Source organism: Danio aesculapii, chromosome 3, assembly GCF_903798145.1.
Source record: "Danio aesculapii chromosome 3, fDanAes4.1, whole genome shotgun sequence".
Lineage (NCBI taxonomy): Eukaryota > Metazoa > Chordata > Actinopteri > Cypriniformes > Danionidae > Danio > Danio aesculapii.
In genome coordinates, this window is record NC_079437.1 from 41,362,806 (window position 1) to 41,384,053 (window position 21,248).

The 21,248-nt window shown below is 36.9% G+C and overlaps 1 protein-coding gene across 1 annotated transcript; it reads left to right on the top strand.

The window, feature by feature from the left end:
- The first annotated feature begins 765 nt into the window (after nt 1-765).
- Nucleotides 766-16,959, top strand: zgc:100868 (uncharacterized protein LOC554458 homolog). Its single transcript, XM_056454010.1, is given in 11 exon segments — nt 766-906; nt 2,206-2,226; nt 2,308-2,470; nt 2,551-2,819; nt 2,911-3,056; nt 6,569-6,860; nt 10,697-10,868; nt 10,959-11,215; nt 11,314-11,411; nt 16,401-16,571; nt 16,574-16,959. Coding segments are annotated over 11 exon segments (1,923 nt in total). The 5' UTR covers nt 766-848; the 3' UTR covers nt 16,850-16,959.
- Nucleotides 16,960-21,248: the final 4,289 nt, after the last annotated feature.

Here is a 21,248-nt window from a genome sequence, read left to right on the forward strand (position 1 = left end):
TTGTCACTAATGGGTGGGGCTTTCCCCTTCTGATGACATGTACAAAGGGAGAATGTAAATCAAAGTGTTTCTGCAGACTGTTTTTATCAAATGTGATTATAAAAAGTAGAATTAATTAATGTTTACCATTAGAGGCTGGCTATATTCACACACTGCCGCCACACAACTGTGTTTAAACCCCTTATAAATGTGATGTTTGCATAATAGGTCCCCTTTAATCTAACAGACTGAATTACATGAATCAAAAGCAAAGATATTCAGTCTAGAATATGAGACAATTTTGTTACATCAGTAGCTCAAAACTAACATGATTAAATAATAATGTCTGTTGTTATTTTTTCAGTGAATTCTTTTGTATGTGAATCATTTAGCATAAGAAATCTCTTACAACAAAAGAGTGATGTTTAGCCATGAGAGCGATTCAGGAAATCACGAATTCTCAAGCAACACAGTTTAATCCAATAAATGGAGCTGCTTACATGTCTCATTTAATATCTGACAGAAAGACCTCACGCACCTGTAGATGATCTACTTAAGTTTAAAAAGCCATTGCAGATAAACTAACACCTCATTTGAATGCATATTTGACAAGCTTTAGATTTTAGGAGTCTGAGGAGGTGGGAATTACACCTGACCGAGAGTCTCTGACATGTTCCTCGGGACTCTTTCAGACATACAGGTTGCTCAATAAGTGTAGCATGACTCAACAATGAGGGAGTTTACCCACGGACAGAGATGGAGGCGTGCCTGGTTTAAATGTGATGAGAGAGTGTGTAGGTGTGTAGTAAGGAAGAATATAAAGCAGGGGCAAGCGTCTGAACCCTTGCAGTCAGCTGTGAAACTTATAGATGCAGATCATGAAGATCCATATAGTTGGCGTAGCATTGACCATTGCCCTTCTAACAGGTAAGACCCTTTATTGGATAATTATTACTGATGATTCCTTTTGAGGGACAGACAGAATCTGTGGATATTTATCTGGTATTTCTGTGCAGAATTTTGTAAAAAAAAAAAAAAAAAAAAAAAAATGGAAGAAAGAAAAAAGGAAAAACATTTTCAGATGATTTTGAAAGCATAGTAAATAAAAACTTAACAGATGAAAGAAATGTAAGGTTTACAGTGCAAATACATTTAAAACCACTTGTTTGGTAAACAAAGTAAGTCTATCATACTATATATATATCATTTGGGAGAAGCCTGCACTGCAAAAAATGCTTTTCTTACTTTGATTTTTTTTGTTGTTTCTAGTCCAATTATCAATAAATTCTTAAATCAATAAAATAAAAACATAATGTCTTGTTTTAAGAAATAATACAACAATATTCGGTGAGTTTTTTCTTAAAACTGATTATTTACAGTAGCTTACCCCATTGGCAGATTATTTAGCTTGTTTTAAGGAAAAACTCACCTAATATTGTCATATTATTTCTTACAACAAGACCATATATTTTGCTTGTCTAGAAAATGTTTCTTGATATAAAAATGTTTAAATATTTGGACTAGAAAGAAGACAAAAAATATTACAAAAGGTTAGAAAAACATCCTCTCTGGTCAAACAAAAAACAAAAACAAAATTTGCTGGTTGAATAAAAGTAACTATAAGTCAGAATTTGCCACACTGTAAAACCCAATAAGTTAAGGTAACTCAAACCATTTGAGGAAACCAATTGCAACAAACCATTTAAGATAAAAACTAATCCTAATGAGTTCTGTGAACTTAATCCATTTGAAATCCAAGTAACGAGGTATTTAATTAACTCATTACCTTTAACAATGAGTTCAAAACTCTTTTCAAATGAGTAGAATTAACTTTCAGTCAATTTTGAGTTAACGAAACTCCATTCATTTGATAAAGTTGACTGTTGGGTTTTACAGTGCCGTAATATGAATAATTTTGGGCTTGAATGTATGTATATATGTATATATATATATATATATATATATATATATATATATATATATATATATATATACATTTGCGTGTGAATCTACTGTATCTACAAACTTGTTAACCCAATTTTGGGCCAAATGTGAGCAAACCAATGGTTGTGATAAAAGTGTCATTTAAATTTAATTTAAAAAATATCCCAATGTCAGGTTTGTCCATATTTGACCTAACATTGGGTTACAGCAGCAGAGCAGTTTTTTAAAAATCTATAATTTTGCTGAATTTATTGGTAACTCAGTCTGTTTGTTGTTTTTCAGGGTGTGACGCACAACTAAATGGTAACCAGTTTTTCAACACATCACCTAAAATAGCCAGATTCTAGTGTTTCTGTGACTAAAATGTGCATTTTCCATTGTCAGTGTGTGGCACGGCACCTCTCAACTCTAGGATAGTGGGAGGACAGAATGCACCAGTCGGCGCTTGGCCATGGCAGGTCAGTCTTCAAAAAGGTGGCAGCCATTTCTGTGGTGGATCTCTCATTAACAACCAATGGATTCTGACTGCAGCACATTGCTTTCCCAGGTATTAAGACAAGCGGCTAGTCTTTGCAAATATTGTACGTCATTCACCTGATGTGGTTAACAGTTTTTGTCATTTTCCAGCATTTCAACGTCTGGCCTACTTGTATATTTGGGCCTACAAACACTAGCCTCAATGGATTCATTCTCGATATCCAGTGCTGTCTCTAATATCATAAAACATCCAAACTACAATAGTAATACTGAAGACAATGACATCACTCTTCTGCAACTGTCCTCACCGGTGAGTTTTACGAACTACATCAGACCTGTCTGTCTGGCTGCATCAGGCAGTACTTTCTACAACGGCACTTTGACCTGGGTCACTGGATGGGGGAACACTGCTTCAGGCGGTAAGCATTTTTTTTCTTCATTTCAATCAGATTTAGATCATATATCGTACTCCTGCAGTAGATGACATGGGTTATTTCTCATTTCTCTCAGTCAACCTACCTTCTCCTGGGACTCTACAAGAAGTGCAAGTGCCGATTATTGGAAACAGGAAGTGTAACTGTCTTTATGGGGTCTCGTCCATCACAGACAACATGGTGTGTGCCGGACTATTGCAAGGAGGGAAAGACTCCTGTCAGGTAACACTCATGTTTGTGATTTTACACCATTTTAATAAAATTCTAAAATGTGATAAATAAGAAAAAATTGGGGTGATGGTGTATTCAGCTTTTAAAAACATTGTTCATTTCACTACATAACTCATACTTTTAAGATCTTGCCTACTGACTCACAGTCAATGAAGCTTTGGTCACATTTGTAGCTGCTCTGTGAAATTTTGTTGGCAAAGTTCACCGTGCACTTGCTATTTGGTTTAAATAAGACTTCTGTGCTTCATATTCTATGTTACTGAAAATGGGAATTATAGAATATTATTTGGAAAATAGGGCATAACGGTGGCGCAGTGGGTAGCACGATTGCCTCACAGCAAGAAGGTTGCTGGTTCGAGCTCCGGCTGGGTTAGTTGGCATTTTTCTGTGTGAAGTTGTGCATGTTCTCCCTCGGATCGTGTCGGTTTCCTTCAGGTGCTCCGGTTTCCCCCACAGTCCAAAGACATGCACTATAGGTGAATTGAATAAGCTAAATTGGCCATAGTGTATGTGTGTCAATGCAACATATGCTGGATAAGTTGGCCGTTCATCCCGCTGTGGCGACCCCAGATTAATAAAGGGAGTAAGCCGAAGGAAAATGAATTAATGAAATAAATAATTTGAAAATAGGCGGCATGGTGGCTCAGCGGTTAGCACTCTCGCCTCATAGCTAGAAGGTCACTGGTTTGAGTCGCGGCTGGACAAGTTGGCATTTCTTTGTGGAGTTTGCATGTTCTCCCCGTGTTTGTGTGGGTTTCCTCCAGGTGCTCCGATTTCCCACAAAGTTCAAAGACAGTATAGGTGAATTGGGTAATTGGGTGAGAGTATATGCAGGCCCGTAGCCAAGAAAGACCGAAAGATCCACCCCTCACTGACAAAGGTTCACAATTTATCCCACACATGAGCTCACTTGTTCTTTTTGACTGCTGTGCCATAATAAATTGTGAAAATAATCCATCGAAGAAGACTTTAACCCCAAGCGGAATCCTGTGTTGGCTGTTCCTTCAGCGTGACTGAGCAAAGTTGAATGGGCTGGCCACTTTGCTATTTAAATTAATTATATTTATCGGCTTGTTTTTAATTTAAAACTTTAGCAGATTTATATATTTTTTCTAATAATATATGATGTAATTGATGTATATATGATATATTTGATGTAAATGATAACTGATGAAAATCTTTAGGAAATGTGGTCTAAAGACCACCCAACAAGCTAATTAAAATGTCACTAAAATGCAACCTATTTAAATCTCATAATTAAACAAAAAAATTACTGCAAAAAGGTCTACTTAAAAAAAAAAAAAAAGAACCATCCTTTTCACCAGGCTGGCTACGGGCCTGGTATGGATGTTTCTTAGTACTAGATTATGGCTGGAAGGGCATTCATTGCTTAAACATATGATGGAATAGTTGTGTTTGATTTCGCTGTGGTGATCCCTGATAAATAAGGGACTATGCCGAATTATTGAATTATTTTAAAAATAAAGAGTATTTTGTAAAGTGTAAATTAAATACATTTACGGTAAATTTTACTATTTCACACTTCCAAATGCTTCTCTAACTGTCAAAGGTTTTTAAAAATGCTGAGCAATCAGAGCTTCATGTAAAATGCATGCTCATGGCCTCAATACACTGCTGCCATTAAAACCCCCACAATGATTACATTGACAACAACAGAAAAAAAAGTTCAGCTCTGGAAAAAATGCTTTGCTGGACATGCACCCTTAAGGGGGTCACACACCGGATGCACCGTGCTGCGCCACGCAATGCCACGCAGCGCCATGCATTTTAGAATTCTATCAGGGTATGCACAGCGGTGGCGGTGCCCAGCTACGACTCAGGACACTGTTCATATTTCTGCCATGCCATAGAGCACCATCTGAATAGTTTCATATTAAAGGGCACCTATGGTGAAAAATCTACTTTTCAAGCTGTTTGGACAGACATGTGTGTAAGTAGAGTGTATAGACCATCATATTGGAGTGATATAAACACACACAGTCCTTGTTTTTTTCAATTTAACAACATAAAAACGGTGGATCAATTGGAACTGTTTTTAGATCGACCGCAACTCGACGTAGGAGTGCGGTCCCCCCGCCCCCCAATATTGATTGATAGGCACGCATCACCTAATCCTCAGTTTGTCGTTTTACGTCCGCCATTTTAAGCGTGTGAGTCAAAGCGATGTCACTACTAAAGGAACACCCTTGCTCTATTTTTAGATGCAAGGCTCATTGGGCTCAACACCAGATCAGCATTCATCACATGATTGCTGTAATCGGAATTATTGTTTGTAACTTAGTTTGTTTGTAGGTAGGTTTGCAAACTAGTACTTTTCATTGCGTCTATCTTAAACTTCAGCCGTTTGCATTTCTCACGGTCACAGAAGCTCCCTGTGAGTTTAATCTTAACTATGTGCAGCTGAAAGTGCGAGCGCCTTTGCCTCACGTGAGTGTCACACCATTGGAAATAAAATAATGAACTTGCCTGCAGGTCGCACAACAGAAGCGCGGCTCGGCGACGCGCAGTGCCATGCATTTTAGAATTCTAAACATAGGTTTCTATCAGGGTACACACAACAGAGCTTCAAGTCGGCGGCTGTCCGCTGTGCCCATCCAGGATTCGGGACACTTCATGTTTCTGCCGCGCCACAGAGCGCCTGTCTGGTGTTCCGTGTCGCGGCTCTAAGTGGGTCATCCGGTGCCTCAGTCAAAGTTAATTCAGTGTGCGTGGTTATTAGTGTCGGTGTACACGCTCGGAACTTTAAACTAGTACTCTCTGCTTGGTCTGTGTCCGAGTTGTACATGTACGGTTGAATGCTGGTCCTCTCACTCATGTTGCTTCTCTCTGTCTGCCTGTCTGTTGCCAAGCACAGAGCAGGGGAGCTCTTGGCTCCGCCCCCTTGTTACGTTGGGTGGGAATTTGAAACTAATTTTCATATGAAGCAACACACCCCTAAAACAGTGAGCTGTGGACACGCCCCCCTGAATTGTGTTTTGAACTGAACCTAAACTGGCACACTCAGAAGAACCATAATATTAATATTGCATCTTAAAAAAGGGGTAAACTATGTGCCCTTTAAATAACATTCGAATGTGCGCGTCTAGTGTGCGATACTTCCAACTTTCAAGTGCGCACTGTGTCACAGTGCTGTGCGGCTCATCCTGTGTGCGACCTCCTTTACAAAGAAACGGCAGGTAAATGTTGAATCGCAACTTTACTGCGCAGAGTTACTTAATAAAAATTAAATACACAAAACCCTGGTTATTTCTTTGATAACACTTAGCACAGACATACTGTACACATGATGATTTTTTTCATTCACCTTCCAGTCACAACAGTGTAACTTAAAAAAAGTACCACTGCACCACAGATCATGGCTGACACCGTAAACATGATTTGACAGAAGAATATCATATTTCTATTATTCCTTCATATTGTATATTATCTGCAACCTTTAGCTGTACTAAAAAGTTTTAATAGCTTCTCTCTTCAATCGACAGGGCGACTCTGGTGGTCCAATTGTCAGCAAACAGGGCTCAGTCTGGATCCAGGCTGGAATTGTGAGCTTTGGACAAAGCTGTGCGCTACCAAATTTCCCTGGTGTGTATACCAGGGTGTCTAAATATCAGAGCTGGATCCAGCAGACTATCACCAACAACCAGCCAGGCTTTGTAATGTACAATTCCACTGGTACTGATGGTGACCTGAGTGTGAACTGCCCTGGTCTCCCCACCATCCCCCCCACCACCACCACCACAGCTTCTACAACAATGCCAACTACAACTGTCGCACGTAAGTTTTCGTTAAGTAATCCAAATAAATAAATTCAGACACATTTACTTTATATTATTGGTGAGATCCATTCTGCTTTTGGTACCATTTTGTTTCGATGGTCCCTTTAATGCATTTTGTTGTATTTAAGTTAATTCCAACTAATTCTCATTAGATTATAAGTTGACTGTTAGGTTGGGGTTAGGGTTAGTGTACGTTGACATACTTGCAAAGTTTCTTATAGTCAGTTAAATGTCTGTTAAAGGAGATGTATCAGCAGATATTAAGCAGACAGTCTACTAATACTCAAATGATAAGTAATTGGCATGTTTCAGTCAACAAAATGTGCAATAAAGACCAACAAAATAAAGTCTTAACCTGCTTTTTAAAATTTACTGTTTACATGTCCAATACACTACTTGTTTCAGTTGAAGATACCAACTCAAACAGACATTTGTGATTACTATTTGTTTTTATTTTACATTTAAAAGCTTGCACTCATGTGTCACTGTTGGGCCATCTCATATTTTGGCATGAAAGTAACATGCTATGATCATGATTATGAAATTTTTCTGCTTGTAACCAAGAAATGACTGTCATGAATAGGTTTATTCTTAAATGGAAAGCGGAAAAAAAAGAAAAATACCTTATCATGTATTCTCTCTCGTGTGGTCTTAAACCCACTTGAGTTCATCTGTTACACAAAATAAAAGATATTTGAGGGAAAACTGGTTGCTGGCACTCTTTATCTCCCACAGTAGGGGAAATGCTTTGGCAGGCATAGGATGGCAGCAGTTTACTGTGTTTAAAAGAAGAAAGGACCTCAAACAGGTTTAGAACAAGTGGATGATGAGTAAATGATGGCAGAATTGTCATTTTTGGGTAAACTATTACTTTAATGAAACCGTCAAAAGATTTGGAAAAGTATCTTGTGGCTTGAATTAGACAGACTACTATATCAGTAAATAATTGAAAGCGCCTACATATCATTGAAAGCATAAATGGCTCCAGACTATTTCCTTCATGCAACAAAGAAGACCTTAGCTAACTTCAGTTATTCATTCGTCAGCCAAATCCATTTAGATTTCAAATGTTTAACTTCAGGCATCATGCATTTTCAGATCTAAATGCCAATTTTGATATTTCCACACTGAAATTTCAGATGACCAGTGATTTCTCTTTTCAGAATAACTAAAATACTGGTGTGTGAGATGCCATGAGCCTGGGAATGCTTATTTCTACTATAAATCAATAGTGCTGCTGATTAAACAACCATTAAAATACTCGAAATACTCAAACACGGAAAGTTTTCGTGACTTGTGGCTTAGTCATTTGAATATACCCTTAGCTTTTTGGAGTTCCCTATCTGCCATCTGATCAGTAGACACAGAAACCCAACTTGAAAGACTTGACTTTCTGAAACGTGACCAGAAAGCCTGTTCTGTGACATATCTCCCACTGCACTTTACGCCTCTCATGGGGAACATTACGCTCTTAAAAATAAAGGTGCACAAGCTGTCAAGTGTCATACCTTTTTAAAAGGTAAATTCTTGTAACAAAAGGGTCCATATTGCTATCTTAATGTGCCTCTTTTATAGATTTAAAAAGGACCTCTCATGCAGTGCATAACAACATAATAGTTCTAAATTTATGAAAGCAACTTGCTGAGTTGGCGGCACGGTGGCTGAGTGGTTAGCACTGTCACCTCACAGCAAGAAGGTCGCTGGTCGGACATGCACTATAGGTGAATTGAATAAGTGAAATTTGTCGTAGTGTGTGTGTGGGAATGCGAGAGTTTATGGGTTTTTCTCAGTTCTGGGTTGCGACTGAAAAAGCATCCGCTGCGTAAAACATATGCTGGATAAATTGGCGGTTTATTCCGCTGTGGCGACCCCTGATTAATAAAGAAACTAAGCCGTAGGAAAATGAATGAATGAATGAATGAACTTGCTGAGTTTGAAATCTGAAATTGCACCATGTATAAAGATGTTGTTTCTCAAAAGAGTTTACTCAAGAGTCATTTAAACAAGTTGCTCGCCAACCAAATTCAAACCATTTCGTCTTGACATCAGAGTTAAACAATACCAGCCCACATGTTGCACATGGTCTATGTAGATTAATACTGAATGTTTGTCTTTCTTGTTACCTGGAGTTATGATGAAGAATAGGGCTTTATCAATGAATTGGGCTCACACATATACCTTGGCTGCTTGTTTCAACACACACTGTACACAGTTGACCAATCACAGCAGATTAACTCATCAGACCAATTGAAGCAGATTAGCTTCACACAAAGCGGAGGTTTAGAAAAATTTATTGATTAGCAAATCATATGGAAGCTGTTGGGATAATTAGGTAAAATAAATGCATATAATAAGACAATGAAAGTGGTTTTTGAATCCCAAAACCCAAAAATGACCTTTATAATAGGGACATTTTAAAGGTACAGTGGTCCCTCATTAATCGCGGAAGGTACGTTCTAAAAATAACCCGCAATATGTAATATCTGAGAAGTAGTCATATTTTTTACATTTATTATAGATGTTTTAAAACACTTTTCTCTCTTGTTTAAACACTTACGTAACTTCTACCTTCCTTTAGCATGTCCAGAAGTCCAACTTTCTGGGCGATGGTTAGCATCTTCCTCTGCCTTTTGGGTGCTACCGTGGGTGCCTTTGACAGTGCAGAATGTTTCGACAATATGGGGTTTGTTGGGGAGAAAACTTGCAAACATACAGTCAGCACTTCAGAGTCACAATGCTAGTGATCAAAGATTTATGTCAATTTCGCAAGCTGAACGCATTCTGTACCGTACAGGAGACACGGCACTGAGGAGACTGACTGACAATGGTCTACAGCCAATCAGGACACAATGCACTAATTAGGAAGCAGAACACAATGCGCTGTAGTAAAAAAGCATGTGAACCGCGTTATGGCAAGGGACCACCGTACACTGGTTAGGTTTTAGGCTTGTACTGTTTAGGTACTTACATGTACCTTTAATGCAGCGGTTCTCAATCCTGGTCCTTGCAATTCCCTACTATGCAATTTTTGTATGTTTCTCTTTCTACTTCAGAGGTTTAATCCATTCAAAACATAAGTGCAAAGTGGATATTATAGGATATTCTGCCATGATTCCAATTCAAAAGCATATTTAATTTGAAGGATAACTTGTGCAAGATGTGACTTCTTATGTTATTAACGTAATTACAGTTAAATAACCCTTCCACAGTTCTAGAAACAATGAAAATCCTGCAAGCAGTGGTGTAGCGCAAACCTTTTTTTAAATTAAGTAAGCTTCAAGTTCAGCTAATTTTCCCATTTGCAGGGGGTAGAAAGCAGTGAACACTATGAAGGGAACATGTTGATCTGAACACAGTTTCTTATTGGAGCACTCTTTTAACGAGCTAGTTATCTACATCAGGTGTGCTAAACAAGAAACATGCCAAATAAGCAGTCGCAAAGACGCAGATTGAGAACTGCCGCTTTATCAATATGGAACCTTCAGGTGCAAATGTGTATCTTTTGAAAAGCTACCGCCCCAGTAACAGCTTGTGTAGCTTTATTCTAATGAAATATGACTGTTTAGGCCAGGGGTCATCAAATTTGTTCCTGGAGGGCAGGTGTCCTGTATAGTTTAGCTCCAACCCTAATCAAACACACCCTGAACAAGCTAATCAAGGAGTTTTAGGTATACTTGAACGTCAAGGCGAGAATGTTGAGGCAAGTTGAAGCTAAACTCTGCAGGGATACCGACCCTCCAGGACTGAGATTGGTGACCCCTGCTTTAGGTCAAGTGACTTGCTTCAAATTGATAGAATCTGCGCCTCACTGATCCCTTCTCTCTATCTCTGTAGCTGTTGTGTGTGGAAGTGCTAAACTGAACTCCGGTGCTGGAGGAAACAGCCTACTTGCATCTCCAGGCATGTGGCCCTGGATCGCCAGTGTTCAGTTTAATGGCAGTCACGTTTGTGGAGGAGCGCTGATCGCTGAACAGTTTGTCATGACCTCTGCCAGCTGCTTTCCTAAGTAAGGCCAGTGATATATAGGAAAAATCGAGATCTGATGCTAAGTTAAAAGGATTTGATTGAGCAAAGATATTTTGTTGTTGGTTTTCAGTTCCACCAATGCTACAGGATGGACTGTTGTCCTGGGCCGACTCAATCAGAACAGCTCCAACCCCAATGAGGTCTCCATCAAAGTTGCAAATTTCTCAATGAGCAACAGTTCGGGTAACAACGTTGCCGTCTTGCAGTTGGCGGTTACACCAAACTTCACCAATTACATTCAGCCCATATGTGTGGACCTGGGAGGCAACAATGTCGATGCTAACACTCAATGCTGGGCAGCAGGATGGGGATCAGGAGCAGGAGGAGGTGCGCTTAATATCTGTGGCAATGCTTTGCTGACCATGACACCTCATTTACTTAGATTTTTTTTAACAAATCTTCTCCATTTGAATGTGTTTTTATAGTGAATCAAACTCTTCAGCAATACCAGACCTCTATTGTGAGCTGTGGAAACTCATCCTCAAACAACAGTATTTGTACCAGTGCTTTTGACTTACAACAGGCAAGTAATTTTTGCTTTGTTATGACTTTCTTGGTGAATAAAATAACTTAAGGAGGGGGCTGTACCATCGTAGACATTGAATAGAACAAGTTATAAAATTACTTAACTGTAAAAGTGACATTCAGCAGTAAATTCTAGTAGGCTGAGTTTTCCTTTTTTAAGGCCCATGAAAGAAAGTCAGGAAAGTGGGGTGAGTTCCAGGTCAGTTTTGGTGGGAGTGTTGAGTGGCGAAAGAGGAAAGGGTTTGCATGAAAAGGGGAGTTTCATTACATGCACTACAGCTGATTTTCACAGCAGCAACACAAACACAGATGCAGGGAAGATAGACAGTGATTCGGAGAGCAGCATTTACAGCGGATCTAAGAGCTGTGTGGAAGTGGAGGATTTTCATTCCATAATATTGGAGTAATATAACTTAATAATTACTAGTAATAAGTTACTAAATCATTTTGACTTAGGTAATGTCTTTATAATGTCTGAGTACTGCTCACGATAACCATCTGAATAACCATAAACAAAGAACACTGATCACACACTTACCAAATTAGAGACGGGACAATCAACACAAACTAGAACCACATCTTTGATTGGCAAATCCAGATTTCACCATTTTCTAGATTCGAAAAGCTCTCGGGTAAAAAAATGTTCCTTACATATTTTTTTGTTGAGTGTTAGCAGACCACTGTAATCCACACATGTGGGTTCACATGCGAGCTGTGCTCTCAACGTAGGAAAATAGAAACAATTTATTGTTGCGGCACATTATAAACGCAAAACTGATGACTCATGTCTCCGAACAATTCTTCTATTACTTGTATGAATTACGGTTGGCAACACAACTTGGCGTCTCTCTGAACACCGTAAAGGTTATTGCACACTGAATTCAAAATTTAGTCCGTAATTAATCACACGTTAAAAAAATTAATTCGACCTCACGTTGTGTGAATCGTACTGACACACTACCTTTAAAACTTTTGTTCAGTTTTTTCGCATCCGAAAAAGTGCTTTGAGTGGTGTGTTGACAGTTCAGAGCCACTGTACAAGCAAAAGTCAAAATACGAAATGCCATCACTTGAGCCACAGATAACTTTATGACAAACAGTGTATAATATAAGACAGAATGTGGGGGACAGCTGGGAACCCATGATGTATTCTGTGACTTTCACATCTCTCCCATGCTGCTGTTTGGGGTGTGTGTGTGTCCATACATTTGATGCACAGATATAATTGCAACATTGTACGTTTAAGTCCGTTGATCCGATACGTCAACGTGCTCATCATCTTTTATAATATCTAAAGGTGCTGCCAGTCTCTTTTCAAGATTTGTTTACGTACATAAACGTGTGAACTATCATAAGCAATGTATCAAATTCCATTGATTTCCTGAAATAAACTTTTAATTTGGGGATAATCCAGCGCAGCTCTTTGATAAGGAGGAGAAGTTCTCCTTCCTCTCTGTGTAGGCTAGTATTGGATGAACACAATAAGTAACCTATTCCTCTTCCTTTTTCTACATTGGAGAAGAGAAAAGAGAAAAATGTATCACTGCTTGAATTGACTCCGAAATGTTGTGTGTTTTTTGTAATAGATTAATTAATATGCATCAGACTTAGTGTGAAAGCTTTGTTTGTGTGACGAACTTTTCGGATATGAATACGAAAAAAAAACGTATACAGAAATTTCGGACTTTGAGTCTTCGAAGCTATATCTAGCATAATAATGAAGTTGTATCTCGTTGACAATAGAGTGCGTTAATTGGTTTAAACCAAGTCTTTTTCATTAATTAATTCTGTAAACTCAATGACGTCACTTTGTACTGGCTGGTACAGACAACCAACCTCCACGCTGGAATTTACTCAAGGATCTAATCACCATGACGTAGCTTCAAAATTCATTTTTTTTTACCGGAAAAACAAATGTGCTCTAAACAATGCAAAAACAACCACTTTTCACTTTTTTTTTGTGAAATATTTGTGTCCTAATAGTGTTTTAGCAACATGGGACACATATATGACTGTCAACATCTCAAAAAATGTTGGTGTTTTGTGACCTTTTAAAGAAGTTTTCAACATGAAAATTTCAACACAAAGCATTGGTTAAACAATAAAAAAGACTAAAGTTTGATCTATGATAGAAATGATAATGATTAACACTAATATTCAGTAAGTAAAATATTGTTTTGGGGTTTTTTACCTCAAATTTTGTTGTTTGGAGTTTTTCTTTCTTGACTGAATATGATGAGAAAATAAATATTTTATGCTTTCAACATATTAAGGCAAAAAATATGAGTGAATGTTTTTATATATTAAAAAAATATATGAATACGTTCAAATATTAAAAATGAATACCTTCCAAACTAAAAATTAAACCTAGAATTTCCTAAATCTTTTAAAAACTAATTGGTTCCACCCAAAAGTTCAACACATGGTAACAGCATTGCTTAAGGATAATCAAAGGAACTGCTGACTTCCAGGAAACAACTGCTTCTGGAAAGGAAGCGTCTGGGTGTTTTCCTTTTATTTATACTTGCAAATTGCCTCATGGGATCTTGATCACAGCTCAGACAATCCAGGACCTTTCTGTTATTTTTATGATTTGATGTCTGATTTGAAGTTTCTGATACATTGTTCAAACTTCACTAATGTTAATGAACGTTTTAAATTGCAGAATTGAGTTGAACTACAAAATCTGTTGGAGCAGAGCTCAAGGTCCAATAATTCAATTTGAAATTCTAAATAAATGAAAAACACTCATAAGTCACAAGTAGAGGCAACTGCTATGGCTTCAATTATGTTCAATGATTTGCTGATTAAAACATACAAAATTACAATAACATTGTGTAATATTTTACAATTTAAAATAGCTTTGCTGTTTAAGTTTATTTAATCCTGTTTTCTGTTCATTTCTTATTTCTGTTATTATTCAAATTGAAAAATATATATTTTAAATACATATTTTTTGTCATTAAAAGTCCAGCAGAGTTTTTATCTTAAAATGAGCCATTCTTTTAAAACTATTAATTCAAATATTAATGAATAAAGAAAAAAATTAAATCTCACTGACTCCAAGTCTTTAAATGGTAGTGTATGTTCATATCAAATTATAAGCCTAATACTTTCCACATAACACACTCTTTTCATAAACTACACTTTAAAAAAATGACATTTGCAGTTTGTTCAATCTACTTCTTTAAAATAAGCTGAAACAGCACAATTCTTGAATGTTTTGGGGGAGAACTTAATTGTTTTATGTTAATGCAATGGCAGACACTAGCAACGGAGTTTAGGAACCATGTGCAGTTTATTAAAGCAAAGTCGTGCAGGTAATGGTCAGGAACAGGAGCAAACTGAAGCATAAGGCAAATCCAAAAAACATTGTCAAAATGCACAGGCAAAAGGTCAGGCTAGGCAGCAAATAATCAAACAATGCTACACAAATAAAAAGGTCAAAACCGGGAAGACTATGGAAAATGCTTTGTAGTGGTAAAAAAAGACTCAGCAATGTGTGTTGCAAAGAGTGGTGTCTTTATAGTCTCGTTAATGATTCGCTGATGAACTTTAGCTGTGTGTCTGTGTGTGTCATCATCGGTAATCCGGAACAGGTGTGTGTGAACAGGTAAAATGGGATTTTTAGTGTACCCATTTTTCTTGAAGGTGGTTATAAATATAAAAACGTTGCACACACAACTATATTCCAATATAAACATGAGCATATTGACAACACAAAAAATGCAACCCTGTAATTTTTAATAGTTATTTATCAATTTAGTGTACTATTAACCTCAAATATCTTATTTTTAATGTATAAGAGTGCCATAAAGGTTGTCAGAAGGTTAAAACCTCGCCCCATAAAATCAATCTCGCTGGCAGCTGATTGCTATTGCTGAGCGGTTAATCTAAACACCTCAGGGGTTGCAATCAATGGAATAAAAATTGAAAGGCTGATACATTTTTATTTGAATGTTGTTGTTTTTTCTTTAATGTAACTATTACTATCTTCTGTAGATTATGAATAAAAATAGTAAATTCTTTGAGTTTGGAAACCAAGCAACCCCTCGTCATTGTCCCGTGAACCCCTGGGGCCCCGACCCCCACTTTGGGAACCATTGGACTAGACTGCTAATGATTGTGACAGTTAAATCCACTTAAATTGTAGTGAACTTAAATCCCAGCAAACAATTTTGTGTTTAATGGACGTCTAATACACATCTAAACATAGACAGCTTGGCTAAAACAAGGCTAAATTTGGGCTGTCAGCTAAAATCTACACTGTAAAACCCAACAGTCAACTTTATCAAATGAAATGAGTGTAGTTAACTCAAAATTGACTGAAAGTTAATTCTACACATTGAAAAGAGTTTTGAATTCATTGTTGAAGGTAATGAGTTAATTAAATACCTTGTTACTTCTACTTAGATACAGTAAGTTCACAGTACTCATATAGATTCGTTTTTTTAACTCAAATGGTTTGTAGCAATTGGTTTCCTCAAACGGTTTGAGTTGCCTTAACTTATTGGGTTTTACAGCACTCAGTTGGTTGGAGTTCTCTTCATTTATTGGGTTTTGCTGTGCTCAAATGTTCCATTTACTCAAATGGATTAAGTTCACAGTACTCATTAGGATTAGTTTTGAACTTAAATCGTTTGTTGCAATTGGTTTCCTCAAATGGTTTGAGTTACCTTCACTTTTGGGTTTTACAGTGTAATAGACATCTAAGAATAGCCCAAAACTAGACTAGTCATCAAATAGATTAGACAGACTTTATATGTGTAGTCATTCATTTCTGTTTTTCGATGGCTAGTCTTGGCCTATTCTTAGACGTCTATTAGATTTTCACTGACAGCCCAAATTTAGCCTTATTTTAGCCAAGACGATCATGTTTAGACGTCTATTAGACATCCAACACAAATCGATTGTGTGGAACCCAGCGTTTTTTTTCAGTGTTTGAAAGTAATAATCATCTACAACTCTGTGTCTTTCACTCTCTTAGGGTGTTCAAGGCGGTCCACTAATGTGTTTGGTGGGTCAGTCATGGATCCATATTGCAGTATTAACCATATCGAACAGCAACTCTAACAGCAGCATCTCTAACAGCACTCTGAACAACAGTACTCTCAATAACAGCACGATCAGTAACAGCACCGTCAATAACAGCACAGGCGAGCCAAGGGCGCTGACTCGTACTTCACTGTTAAGGCTCAGGGTGTCCAGATCTTCACTAAAACCTCCAGCTTTTCCACATTCCTGACAGCTGTGATCAGTTCCTTCCCTCAAAAAGCTTCAAACACTACAAATGCAATTACAAACGCTCCTTCTGCAAGCACCTCAAACTCAACCCAGTCTAGTGGCTCACCAGCATCTTTTTCCTCCTGCTATACAGCTTCTATTTTCTTCTCCTCACTTCTAACTCTTCAACTCTTTCACAAGAGCATCTTTTGAGAAGAACGGCTCACTTTTAAAGCTAATGTGAAATATCCAGACACATAATAATATGTTTTTCAGTATGCCTCATATGACTGATTACATTGTCATACAACATTAAAGGCTTTTGTGGAAGCATATTCAAGTACTAGACAAATGTGAATGTTAATTGAGAAGCCAGACCATGAAGATTGTTGAGTGTTTGTATACTGTGCAATTACACTGTGATTTTTACATCACCAGTACCTTAAAACAAGTGCATAACTAATAATGCTTGTACACTGTAAAATATATGCTAATTCACAAGTTTATTTACAGTTTTAAACTGTTTATTTTGTGTTTCACAAGTGTTTGGTAACATTTTATTTAGATGGTCCATTTGAGTATTAGTAGACTGTCTACTTAATATCTGCTGATTCAACAGACATTTAACTGACTATAGAAACTTTGCAAGTACATGTCAACTTACACTACCCTAACCCCACCCTAACAGTCTACTTTAATCTAATGAGAATTAGTTGCAATGTAGATTAAATTCAACAAACGGACCATCAAAATAAAGTGTGACCCAAGTGTTTTCCTTTATTTAAGGTTGTAAGTTGCAATTATGGATGTTTATCTCTGCTCTGTTGGCTTTTGAGGTTGACAATTCCACTTTATGGTTGGTTAAGTGACTTTTATTGACATTTTAATAGTTTGAAAATGTATAAGAAATAGAGAATAGAGAGAAATAAGTCTGTAAAATAATGTAAAATGTACTGGCAGTTTACTACAAGTTAGATTTTTTGTACTATAATAGACAATATATCACTTCAAACTATTGAATTGTTATTAAAAGCAATTTTTTTTACTTTTCAAGGTTTAAAGTTGTTGAAAGAATCAAGCATAAATAAACGAGGGAAACATGAAACACAAAATACGGAAACTGCGAATTTAGATATTTTTTAACAGTGGTAACTATGGTTTACAAGTATTTGCATTGTAGCAAGTAAAGCTTGTGTTTGTATGCAGTATGGCACTTTATGTACGTCTCGGTTTGAGTGTTTGGTAACACTTTTGTTCAGGTAACAATTCATGCTATTAATACTGGATTATTACCTACTTATTATTACAATATTTAGTGTTCATAAGCAGTTATAAAGTGTGATCTTACTCTGCATCCTTAATTCTACCAAATACATAAACCCAACTTCTAGTAACTATTAATAAACAGATAATTAGTAGTTTATTAAGCTTGTGCTGTTAGTGGTTTGTTAATACCGTGAATTGTGACCTAAACTGACATGTTACCGAGTGTTTTAGTTATAATGCTGAATATATATCTAAATCAACCTTTATCTTGCCACACTCTAAGTTAAATTAAATATTAAACATATCTATTTTATTTTATGTTTAAAAGCAAATTTAAAGAATGAAGAGCGTTTCAAAATTATTGTTTCGTCCATTTTCTATCGTTTATGTCCTTTCTGAAAAGTGGTTATGGTGATTTCTCATGAAGGAAGTAACTCTTTTCAGCACACTGCTCAAATGTAATTTATATGTATATTTTTTATGTTATGAAGATAATAAAAATGACATATGTAAACCTGTGCTCTTTTTTATGTTCATGCCAAGAAACACATTTATGTAGTAAGAATGTGGTTTGGATTGTGCAGAGTCACTGCTGCTGCGGAGTTTACCAGACACTGTCACAAGATCAACAAAGATACTTCCTGAAACATCTCACAAAACCGGCAGTGCCACCTAATTCCCTGAAACCTCAAGGATCACTTCATTCCTTTAACCTTAAATTGAGTTCACACCAAACGTGAAGAGAACATGCTAAATTTCTCACGTGCTCTAGATTACATTAGATGCTTTGGGCGACAGACTCAAAATTGGCTGTGATGGTATTGCTGGAGCCTGCTACAGCTGTTACTACTAGAAATATCCATTGTTAAGTAAAACTGTCTTGTCATAATTTGATGCACAATAACAAAAAAATTATATTAAAGTTTTTTATTTCCTTATTTGATGATTTTTAATGTCAGTGGGTTCAATGCTCCAGTTCTCTGCCACTTTTTGACTGCTTTAGACCTACACTCAGAATCTTATGCATTTAATTCTTTAACTACAGATCACTTTTATGTCCTTTGATCATATATCCAGAATTATTTATAATTTTGTTTATTAAAAAATTCCTATTTTTTTGTCAAACTAATAATAAAACTTACTTAAAAAAATGACTACCTGTCTATTATATTTTTTTCATATTTTTTAACCTCCTTTTAGATGTCAAAATCACCTTTTCACCTTGTCGCACACCCTGAGTTTTAAACTTCAACAATGAAAATAACATTTTAAAATTATCTAAATTATAAAAAAATCTGGTAACTATTAATATATCATAATTAAGCACTAGTAAAATAATTTTTATATTTTATAGTCATTAATGTGAGACTATTATCAATATTAATTTTTTTTATAAAATATAGCTGTCACACAGTATCAGTGTCATTTCACAACACTGTAATGTCACTTTAAAATGTTTGTATGAAAGATTGGTAACACTTTATTTTGATGGTCCATTTGAGTATTAGTAGACTGTCTGCTTAATATCTGCTAATTCAACAGACATTTAACTGACTACAAGAAAATTTGCAAGTACATGTCAACTTATACTAACCTTAACCTCAACCCTAACCCCAACCCAACAGTCTACTTATAATCTAATGAGAATTAGTTGGCAGGTAGATGCAATGTAACTTAAATTCAACAAATGGACCATCAAAATAAAGTGTGACCAAGACGGTTTAGGTGGTTTATATGAAAATGAATAGTGACATCAGAGCACATATTCAAGATGGAGAGAATTCAAATTATCATCAACAACACATGAAGGTCAAGGTAAATATTCTACGTCATTTCCAAACATGCTGGAGCTTCAACTGTGCCTTTATAAGCCAAACTAAATTAAGGTAAATAAGAGTATTTTGTATACATGAAATGCTGATATCAATTTAAAGCTAATCGTGTTGTAGCTATCTTTAATTTTTTTCACAATAAACTGTAGACATGTCATTTCCACCACTGTCATTTAATGCGTTAAAATTATGTGTTGGACTAATAGAACATTTATATGTTTATAAAAATGAATAAAAAAGGTAAATAAGTTGGTATTTATCTGACTCACAGAAGGACAAATTAATTAGACTCTTTCACTTGGAGGGCTGCAAATGATGGAATCGCCGCATGATGGCTGTTATGTGGTTGAAGCTGGTCAAATGCAGGGCATACGCTCAATTCAATTCAATTCAATTCATTCATTTTCTTTTTGGCTTAGTCCCTTTATTAATCCGGGGTCGCCACAGTGGAATGAACCACCAACTTATCCAGCACATGTTTTACGCAGCGGATGCCCTTCCAGCCGCAACCCATCTCTGGGAAACATCCATACACACTCATTCACAACGGACAATTTAGCCTACCCAATTCACCTGTACCGCATGTCTTTGGACTGTGGGGGAAACCGGAGCACCTGAAGGAAACCCACGCGAACGCAGGGAGAACATGCAAACTCCACACAGAAATGGCAACTGACCCAGCCGAGGCTCAAACCAGCGACCTTCTTGCTGTGAGGCGACAGCACTACCCACTGCGCCACTGCATCACCCTCAATTCAATTGTATTCAATCGTATTCAATTGTATTCAAATCAATTCAATCTACAATGTAGATTGTGTCAAAGCAGCTTAACATAGACGTTCTAGTAAAGTCCAGATTTCAGAGTTGCAGTTCAGTTTAGTTTAGTTCAGTGTGGTTTAAATTTCACTGCTGAAAGTTCAAACACTGTAGAGCAAATCCACCGAAGCGCAACTCCACAAGTCCCAATCCAAGCAAGCCAGTGGCAACAGTGGTGAGAAAAAAAACTTTACCAATTGACGAAGTGAAGGGAAAAAAAAACCTTGAGAGAAACCAGGTTCTGTTGGGAACGACTATTATTCTTCTGGCCAAACTTCCTGTGTAGAGCTGCAGTCTAGGTGCCGGAGTCTGGAGAAGCTGGACGTTAATCATCATTAATTTACCATATCGTTACAATCAAAAAGGTCACATTTATATTTGTTCAAATCTAACACACAACTAAGTTGTGTAGGACTGGGGCAAAAGCCGCAAAACTTAAACATTGCATCAAAGTCTGTACCGTATAAGTTTAGTCTGAACACAAACTGCGGTTCCCTGATTGCTCCGCTGATGGATTTTGGTTTTCTCATTTTCTTAAAAAGTGTCAGCCTGAGTCTGCCTGGGCTTGGTGACCTGTTATGCACATTTTATGTTTATTCAAATCATTGGCAGATCATTCTATAAAGACAGATACGTCTAAGTAAGCTGAGTGAGCCGCAGAATTATACATGTTTGTTTTTTAGTTTGCTGTAAGTTTT